We start from the raw sequence: 9,937 nt of genomic DNA on the forward strand, positions 1-9,937 counted from the left end.
TTCAGGACCGAGTTTCATCCATTAATAAATTCTAAGGAAAAACAGAGGAAGCTATGGATTGAAGGAGAGGAGTAAGGGGGAAGGATGTCCGATTCAGACATGCAGAGTTTGAGGGCAGAGTGTATTCAGGCAGAGATGTCCCTGACGTCTCAGGAGAAAGATGTTTATTGCTAGAGGAAAGGTTTGGGGAGCCATCCACAGAAAGGTGGTGGCTGAAACAGTGGAACTGGATGAAAGGCAGGCTTGGGTGTTGGACAGGAGGTTGCCATGTCCAGGAAGCCTTTATAGGGAGAAGGAAACAAACTGCCATCAGTAATGAATCAGAGTGTTGCCACTGGCACTGCGCTGAGTCTAGCGGGGTTTTGAAAATGCAAACCCTCGCAGTCCTTAGAGGCTGGGAGAAGGGAAGCAGGACTGAATCTGTGCTTCCTGCCCCTTGCCCAGAGTGCCGCCCGTTCCCCTCCAGCAAACACGGAAGAGATGCTAGCTCCAGGATGTGGCTGCATGTGGGTTACACTCGGTCGGTGGGCATAGGGCTGCTGGGGGGAGGCCTTGTTGAGGGCACTTGGAAAGGAAGGCACGAACTTGCAACTGGCCCCAGACAGGCCACCTCCTCACCTTTGAAGGTGGGGGCTTCAAGCATGTCCCAGGCCACCGAGGGAGCAGTGCTTGTTGATGGGACAGATTATTTGCAGAGAGGCTTGGGGCCAGGCCTCCTTTTTCCTGGAACAGAGGAAGTCTTGGGGCAGCTCCATTTCCTCCAGTTGCCTGGTTTCTAGGGAAATGGAGCGGGGCCGACAAGACCCCCAGGAGGTTTGGATGCTGGTCAAGGAAGCGAGCAGTAACCGCCGTGGGATGGGGAGCAGATGGGAAATGTGGGGGCGGGTGACAAGGATTTTCTCATTGATGTGTTTTGTCAAGACCCCTCTGAGCTGGAAGAGGGACCGACATCATAGACTTTCAGTGGATTAAAGGCGACATTCCCTCTGTCCTACTGGAGACAGATTGCTTCATTTCCTGCCTTGAAGCCGGTCAGTTGCTTTTGGGTGACCGCAATGGGCCCTCGGTCCTTTCCTTCAGATCTAGCTGAAATCAGGGCCGCCAGTTTAATTAACCTCTGAGCTTAACCTTAACTCCTTCCTTCCTCCGTCTGGCAGCGAGAGGCGAGCTCTCGTTGCTGAGTATGTGGGCTGAGAAACAGATCCTCAGAGCCCTGTTTCTGGTGATAATAACTGAGGAGCTTTGGAGTCTGCAGATGAGTTTTTGAAGTTCATGCTGCAGACAATTTTCTCCATCCCTAGTGACATAAATACTGTAAAATACAACGTTCTTTTCCCTAGTTAACCCAGTAAAATAATACATTTTTCAGTGACGGGTAAACCAAGCAAGGAGAAAGAAAACATACATTTGGAGCACATTCAGTATTGCTGGATGATATGGAGACATAACATCCTAAATTTCAAAGCCTTTCCTGGTCAGTTTAGGAAGAGTGTCTTGACTGTTACTGGTTCAGGGTCCTGGCTGGGGCTCCAGGGGACCACAGGAACCCCTAACATTTGACCCCTGCCTGCCCGGAGCCTATAGCGATGGTCCACCATAGTCCCACATACACTCGCCCTGAAATTTGGCTAAGCCCCGTGCATGGCTGCAGAGGCCCTGGAAGAAATATAGTGAACTTGAGCTGTCTGGGGACTTGGGGGAGATTTGCCGCTCTGGTTAAGTGAGTCTGCCTAGTAACCCAGCATTTACTTACACCTTTGAGGACCATTGTTGACTGAGAGCTCTCGGAGACGTGTTGCCTCTTGGTTTGCTCAGGGTTTGCCTTAGTTGGTGACAGCTCAGGGCCATCCTTGGGAACTATCATTTTTAGACTGGGCTATAATGCAGGGTTGCCTTACGCTCCTTTTAGAACTGTCTGGTTTCTTTTGAAACTATCTTAGGCTGCTCTCTGCTTGTGGAATTCTTAAGGCTGTTTTTTATAGCTTTTCTTGTTTCCTCCTGTAGTTGTCAGCTTTTATTTCTTGCTGGCAGTTTGTCTGCAGAGTGGCAAGCAGCGTGGCCTCACCCTTCTAATTCGCTGTGTCCTTGGGAACCTGAACACAAACCTGGCTGAAATTTACATAAACAGAATCAATAGACCCTGAAGGGGGTGGGAGGCCTGAGGGCCAGTCCCTGAGGAAGCTCCCAGCACTGGACCTCCCGGTGTGTTTTGATGTTTCCAAGGTTGGGTTTGAGGAACATCCCCTCGCATCCTCTGCCTCTGTTTGTCTGTCCTGCTTGGGGGGTGAGGGGTGGGGCACAGTGTTCTATGAGGAGCCCTCGACATGGAGGAATCCAGAGGTGGTTGTTTTTCAGCATGTACCTGTGTCTTCTGAGCAGCGGCCACCTAAGTATGAAAGATACTAAAAAACCGGCCACAGAGGATTTTGTGAGGGAAGAATAAAGGAAAAGGAAAGTGAGTGATCCCTGAAACATTTCTGCCAGGCTAGACTTTTAAAATGGTTGTGGTGAGGTCTTTCAAACATACTGAAAAAGAGTTGTAAAATGAAATAAACCCTTGCGTTCCCAACACCCTGTTTTAAAAATCCTGTTACCTGTCGTTATTATTATACTATTGTAACTATGTTAACTATAGTTAATAATACTATATTCTGTTATTAATACATTATATTGTAACAATATTATAACTGTTAACTGAAGTTAATGATACTGTGTTGTATATTTGAAAGTTGCTGAGTAGATCTTTGTTAAAAGTTCTCATCACAAAATAAATTTTGTAACTGTGTGTGGTGATGGATGTTAACTAGACTTCTGAAAATGATCCTTTTGCAATATATACAGATATCCAATCATTATTGCTGTACATCTGATACTACTAGAGTGCTGTATGTCAAGTATATCTCAATTTAAAAATCCTATTACCATGTTGCTTAATTTGCTTCAGATTTTTAAAATAGTAGGCTGTCCCAAATGTCAGAAGTCTGCAGTATACCCCTCTGGGATCCTGTCCTTCTCTCCAGAGGCATCTGTTGTCCTGAGCTTAGCCTTGTTTCTTTCAATGCACGTTTTTATTCTTTCACTATATATTTTTGTATCCATCAATAATAAGCATCATTCTTTCGCATAGGTAACTTCTTACAAGTGGTACAACACCATACATATTCTTCTGTAACTTGCTCTTTTCCCCTGTTATACTTGTGAAGCTTGACCTGTGTCATTGATTTTTCACTGCTGTTGGTAAACTATGGCCCCTGGACCAAATTTTGCCCTACTCCCTATTTTTGGAAATAAAATTCTATTGGACACCGCCATGTCCTTTGTTTATGAATTTTCTCTGGCTATTTTACACTGAAGAGGCAAAATTGAGTAGTTAAAACAGAGATATAAAATGAATGGTTAGCAAAGTCTAAAATATTTACTATTTGGCCCTTTGAAGAAAAAGTTAGCCAACCCCTACTTAAAATTCTGTTGTAACAATGGAGCACATTGTACCTATTCCCCTGTGGGTGAATATTTGGGTCATTTCTAATTTTTTTTTTTAAATTTTACAGACGGTGGGTGCTTCAATACATAAACATTTTTGTTTGTTCGGGGTTCTCCCTAGAGTATATAGCTGGAAGTGCAATTACTGGGCTGGAAGGTGTCTGCACCTTAAACTTTACCAAGTATTACTAAATTGGTCTCTAAAGTGGATCTACCAATTTGCACTCCCACTGGTAGTCTGTGAGACTTCCTCTCCCTCCACATCCTTGCCAACAATCTGGTATTTTAAGACCTTAAGTTTGGCAAGTCTGATGCGGTTAAAGTGGTACTTCCTTACTAGTAATGATTAACGTTTTTTCAAGTTGTTATTGACCATTTGCCATTATGGGAATTGCCTGATAATGACCTTTGCCCATTTTCCTGTTGAGTTGTCTTTTTTTCCTTTTGCGTTGTGAGAGTTCTTTATATATTTTGGCTACTAGTCCTTTCAGTTATATGCATTAAAACCTGTCCATGACTTGCTTTTCAGTCAGTTTGGGTTCTTTACAAGAGCTGTGTCTTAAGGTATATAGTCAATTAGTCTTAGTTCATCTTGAAGATATGTGCAATCTGTGTATACACACACATACATATATACTCATATATAGGTAGTAGGTAGGTATGCACACATGCACACATAAATGACTTCTTTTCCTTGGAAAGGGTTGCATTGTCTGAGTTTGAAGAAAAGTAAGTAGTTGCCAGCAGGATCTGCAAAGTTGATCCAGCACAGCCCTCCCCACTGGGGTGCTCACAGAAGCCTATAAACACCCCATCTTGTAGCAATTAGAAGCTGTCCATTTGAGTGAGCTGACTGTTGCTGACACTTTGGCTGTGTAGACGTGACCCACAAGGTCCCAGGGAAGCTAAAGGCCATCGTGCTGGGACATGAAGGGTTTGGAAGGCTGCCTCGGACAGAAACTGAACGTGATTTGTGGTTTTGGATTTCCCCATTTGGTTTTGGCTGAAGTCAGACCTTGGTTTCAGCTTGATCAAGTTGGACCATTCTCTGGCCCACAGCGATTTAAATAATTAAAACTTCCATTTTCAGGCCAGATTACTTTTGTTTGACTTTGCATTGATCCGTCATCTTCAGAACTGAGAACACTGGCTTTCCCTGTCTCTCTGTGTCCTCTGATCATTCAAATCAAACTTTCTTTCTTTTTTTTTTTTTAATTAGTTTCAGGTGTACAAAGCAACTTACTAGTTAGACATTTACACCCCTCAAAAAGTGATAATCCCCCCATCTACCCCTCTGACGTTGTATATGCTGTTACAATACCATTGACTATTCCCTATGCTATACTCTACATCCTTTGACAATATGTGTGTGTGTGTGTGTGTGTGTGTATATATATTTAATTATAGTTGACATTCAATATTATTCTACTTCAGCTTCAGGTGTACAGTACAGTGGTCAGGCATCTACAGTTTATGAAGAGATTCCCCTGATAAGTCCAGTGTCCATCTGGCACTTTACATAGTCTTTACAATATTCTGGTCAAATCAGACTTTGAGTTGAATAGTTAAAAAATAATTCTGCAGTCCTTTGGGTTTACAGAGCCCTGTGGAGTTAACAGTCTTGCAGCCATGATCTCTGTGTATCTTAACCATAGCTCAGTGACACGTATGGGGAAGATATATGACAGCTGCCATCGTATAGCTGAGGACCAGTGAGAGGCACGAAGCTGACTTGCTGACTTGATCCTGACCCCATAGCAACCTTCCAAGCTGGGCCTGGTGTCCCGCTCTGGTGCCCTTTCCACAACCTGTCATTCAGGTGCGAGCTCACTTCATTACTCATGCTCCAGGATGACCCCTCTTCATCATCACCAATATCCCTACTTCAGAGAGGGCCACACTCTGGGGGACCGAGACAGACATAACTGGGGGTACATCTAACATTCCCTGAGCCTGTGCTATGGGTCGGGCTCTGCACTGTACATTTTCTCACATGTCAGCTCAGTTGATGCTCTAATGCTGTGAATAGCATGACGAGTTTCACGGGCCTGTGACCGGCACAGTTGTACAGGGCTCGCGCTTAGCTTAGAAGGCCGCCACGCTTGCTTTTACGCCCAGCATTTGCCTTCCTGAATTTTTAAATAATATTTGGACATTTGGTCCTACATTTTCCATTTCTCACTGGGCCCTGCAAATTATGCAGCTGGTCCTGTTCACAGGTTAAGAAACCGAGGCTCGAGAGGTGAAGCAGTTTGCCCCAGATTACACAGCTGATAACTGGCAGAGCTGGGACTGGACTAATTTCTACTTTGCTGCTTCATTTATTAAAAATAGAGCACTGGAAGAGCCTTGTTTGAATTGCATGGCAAGGAACTGGGAGGCAAGGTAAACTGCACTATAAAAATACTGATTTTCTGTGGAAATTTGCTTATGTGCTGTTAAGTAGTTTTGTGGTGACCTCACACTGGCCAGTTGCCACCCTTGTCTTTGGCGGGGGGGAACTCTCTATGACATTTCTTTTGAGGTCCCTGAAAGTACGTGGAACAGGCAGCCTCACAGGGGAGCCACTTAGGCTGACCAAGTGGGTTAATGGGCTCCTTTGAAAGCAAAGAAGAAAGTGAGACCCCAGAGTTTACTTGGTGAGCCCCAAAGATACATGAGGAATTAATTAGGGAGCTGGAAGGATCCGACTTAGCTCTTGGACCAGATTATGCCATCACGCCCTTGGTGGAGAGATTCCTAGATCCTCAACTTAGCTACTCCTTCTGGCTTTGTTTTTCTCTGTGTGTCTCTTAAGCTCCCGACCATGCCACTCTCAACTCTCCCAAGACATTCAGGCTTCCCCCAGGCCCCTCAAAGGCTACTGGCCTGCCTAGAGGTTGACCACTGGGGGTGAGGCATTGCTCTTTGGCCATGTTGATATGGTCATAGGGCACCAGCATGGTGACTTGAGCGAAGAAGCTTTTAGAATGGGGCCCAATGAGTCCTGTCCCATCCAGGTCATTGGCTGGCTGATCTTCCAGGACAGACTTTGAGTTGGCCATCTTAGAAGATGAGCTGACTGCTTCCTGAGCAGGACATACTCCTGGCTGGAGAAGGCTCTGGGGGGTCCCGGGGGGACTTGCTGGCCTCCTTGGTGATCTGCTCTGTTTTCCCTTCACAGCAGCAAACCCTCTGCTTTGCTCCACCGCCCGCTACCACTGCAAGAACGGCCTCTGCATCGACAAGAGCTTCATTTGCGACGGGCAAAATAACTGTCAAGACAACAGTGACGAGGAGAGCTGTGAAAGTTCTCAAGGTAGGAGACACCCAAGCTCTAAAAAATAATTGCAGCACCACACCACAGGAGATCTGAAAAGAAGGAGACAACACGCATGCCCTCCTCCAACCACAACAGCTGGGTTAATTTTTGCACTTCACCCTGCCGCCCTGGTACACCTGATTTTAGCTATATCACATCCTGCTTTTCACATTATTAAATACAATAGATACACTTTGTCTTCAATGTGGAAATATGCCCCTGCCGCATGACATCCTGTCATGGTGCTCTACTGTGGTGTTCTGAATTATTGCATTGTTGGGGACCATCAGGGCTGTTTCCTTACATGGAAGTACTTGTTCAGGATAAATTCTGCAGAGTGGGGCACCTGAATGGTTCATGGCCACACCTCGCCGTGCAGCTGTGTGAGATGACTTTTGTACTTTATGCTGCTGCGAACATTGTCTGCATTGGGACACCCCTGGCATCCACCGCTCTTCCGTTTCTTCCCTACTTGCTAATTTAGTACTCATAGAATGATATAGCTCCCCCCAAATGCTTTAATTTGCATTCCTCTGATTATGAGCAAAACTAACATTTTCCCCCGTGTGTTTATTTACTGATTTGTTTCCTCTCATGTGGACTGCCTACTCCTATCAGGGCTCTTGGTCTCAGAGCTATTTTCTGAAGGATGCAGTTTGGGGGATGGGAAGAGAAGCTTTTCAGGGAGCCCAGAAGGACGCAGTTGGGATCATATCCTCTCCTGTTAAAACTAACTAGGTACATTTCTTTACTTATTGACTCTTTTTCAGTAAACATGTATTTTCTTCAGCGGCGAGGGAAAACATTGCAAAGATTTAACAATAGACATCCATTTTAAGGCATCCTAAAAAGTATATATTTCTGTTATAAACTGGTATCATCTGTATGCAATCTTTACTTTTTCCACTTAGTATTATATTGCTGTGATTCACCCATCTTATTGTTTGTTGGTAGAGTTCATTTTCTTGACTGTTACTCAGTATTCCACGGTATAAATGTACTCCAGTTTATAGACTTAATAAAACTGTAAAAAAAGAGAAGCAAGAGAAACATGGTTAACTGGCTAACTCATATGTCGGGGGGTAGGATACTTGGGATAAGCTCCACGAAGTTAGATGGAGGTTCTTTCCGAGGGCCTAGCTTTTATTTTGGTTGGTGTTTATTATCGTTATTAAAAACGAATGAATGACCATACGGGTTATGTGTAGACCACTGGTCAGAGTGGGTCCCAAACTAAGGATTAGGATCAATCCAAATCTGCATGCCCAAGATCTATAGACAAGAAGAGGTAAAATATGCATCAACATAGACTTTGCCAAAATCTGTGCAGAGGACAGCTCTGGGAGGTGAGTCTTGGGTAGAATTGGCCTCTGACTGTCCTAGCCTCGAAAGTTCCCTGCTTGAGCTTTCTGTCTCCAAGTGTGATCCTCAGAGCAGCAGCGGCAGCGTCATGTGGGGACTCTTTGGAAATGCAGAGCTCAGGCTGCACCCCAGACCACCTGAATCAGCTGGGGAGCAGTCGGTGTTTTCACAAGCCTTCCAGGTGATTCACATGCTCAGTGAAGTCTGTCAAGCACTGTCTTAAACTAACTTGAGAGAGGTTTCTCATCTTGTCATTTGCCTAGGAGTTTCTGAACTCCTGATGGAACCACAAGGCATTTCTAGCCTTTACAAAGTTTTATAAAAAAAAAAAGTTATACCCATATACCTCCTACGGCATGTGCCATCGGTAATGATAGACACCAAATGGGGTAACAGCAGTCACAAAGTCAAGGAGACAGTAGAATAGATAGGGGGGATTGAGGACATTTTTCTGCATATCTTGTTTCTTATGTGTTTTGTATCCTAGACTCACTAATGGTGCCCTGAGATAGATGTTCAGCAAAAGGACTTTCAAGTTTAAAACTTGGAAGTTAGGGAATTTGCACTTATAGTTTTGGCAACACTTTTCCCCCTTCCCCAATGCCTATCCCAGCATTTTCTTGAAGCCAGTTTTTGCTTGCCCTGAAGAGCTGTCCCTCTGCAGGCTGGTTAGAGTTAGTATTCCTAAATCCAGCTCCTTTCTCGTATGTTGTACTTTCATATTATAAACATGAGGTGTCGGGAAAGTCGGTGGTGGACATATACACACGAAGCACATATCTTCCTTGGAGCAGCCTTCCCCAGAGCCTCAGCTTTGTGCCTTCCATACCCAAACGACAGCCCCCTTAGACAGGAAGCTCTGTTTGCACATGTTCTCAGAAAACAAGTCCCGTCAGGCCATGGGTAACAGCTGTCAGTTGCCATCAGTGTGACAGCCGCCGAGCAAGGCCATTATGAAAGGCGTTGCCTTAGCTTTCTCAGAATGGGAAGTGAGTCTTTGATGCCTCTCGAACCCCACAGATCCTACCTGGCAGCAGAGTGCCCTCCCCGTAGTGGATTTATTATAGTAAGTGCCAAAGACCGGAAGAGAATGTCTTTGTTGGGTGCTATGTTATTAAGCCATGTTTAATCTGCACCCTGTGTGGTATTACACTGTATGTGTTTTTAAATTCATGTGAGGTCAAGAATCCACAATCTATGAAAATAATCACCCTAAGTGTTATTGTGGTTGTTTGACTAGAGGAGATGATTCCATATTCCCTCAGGGGAGCATGCCCCACAGTACGCATGAGATGGGAACCTGGCCCTGCTGTTCCCCTGGCCAGTCTACAGTTCTGCATCCATCCCTCTTACAGTGTGATGTCCCTCTGCTCTGAGTGTGATTCTAGCATTGAAGGATATTCTTTCCTCCTATCAGGTGGCCTCTAAATGCAAACTGACTCCTAATTTTGGTGCTTGAACAAAGCAACACCAGCGTACCAGAGCTGGGGGAAAACCTGACTCACCTGGGCTTTTGAGAGACTGGGCTCCATGTGGTGTCTTCTTGGAGAATTTCAGAGGCCTCTTAACTAGGCCAAAACTCCGTCTTGTACCACATAGCATTTGACCCATTGTCATCGTCATAACAGTGAACATTTATCGAGCCGCACCACGCACTGGACACTGTGCTCAGTAAGCCCCTTCTCTGTGCATGATGAGCTCATTTAGTCAAAATATATTCTATCTGCTTCTGCTGGGCTTCCAGTCTTGGAAAATGTATCTTTGCTTTCAAGTGATGTGGGAAAAGAAAAT

At 44.9% G+C, this 9,937-nt stretch overlaps 1 protein-coding gene across 1 annotated transcript in view; it reads left to right on the forward strand.

The window, feature by feature from the left end:
- Positions 1-2,406: 2,406 nt before the first annotated feature.
- Positions 2,407-9,937, forward strand: part of LDLRAD3 (low density lipoprotein receptor class A domain containing 3) — a gene marked incomplete at its 5' end in the record, with an annotated part of 117,164 nt that continues 109,633 nt past the window's right edge. Inside the window, 2 exons of the mRNA XM_019639441.1 lie at positions 2,407-2,455; positions 6,647-6,781. Coding sequence (XP_019494986.1) covers positions 2,407-2,455; positions 6,647-6,781 — 184 coding nt within the window. The remainder of the gene's footprint in view (positions 2,456-6,646; positions 6,782-9,937) is intronic.

Source organism: Hipposideros armiger, unplaced genomic scaffold (assembly GCF_001890085.2).
Source record: "Hipposideros armiger isolate ML-2016 unplaced genomic scaffold, ASM189008v1 scaffold_44, whole genome shotgun sequence".
Taxonomy (NCBI): Eukaryota; Metazoa; Chordata; class Mammalia; order Chiroptera; family Hipposideridae; genus Hipposideros; species Hipposideros armiger.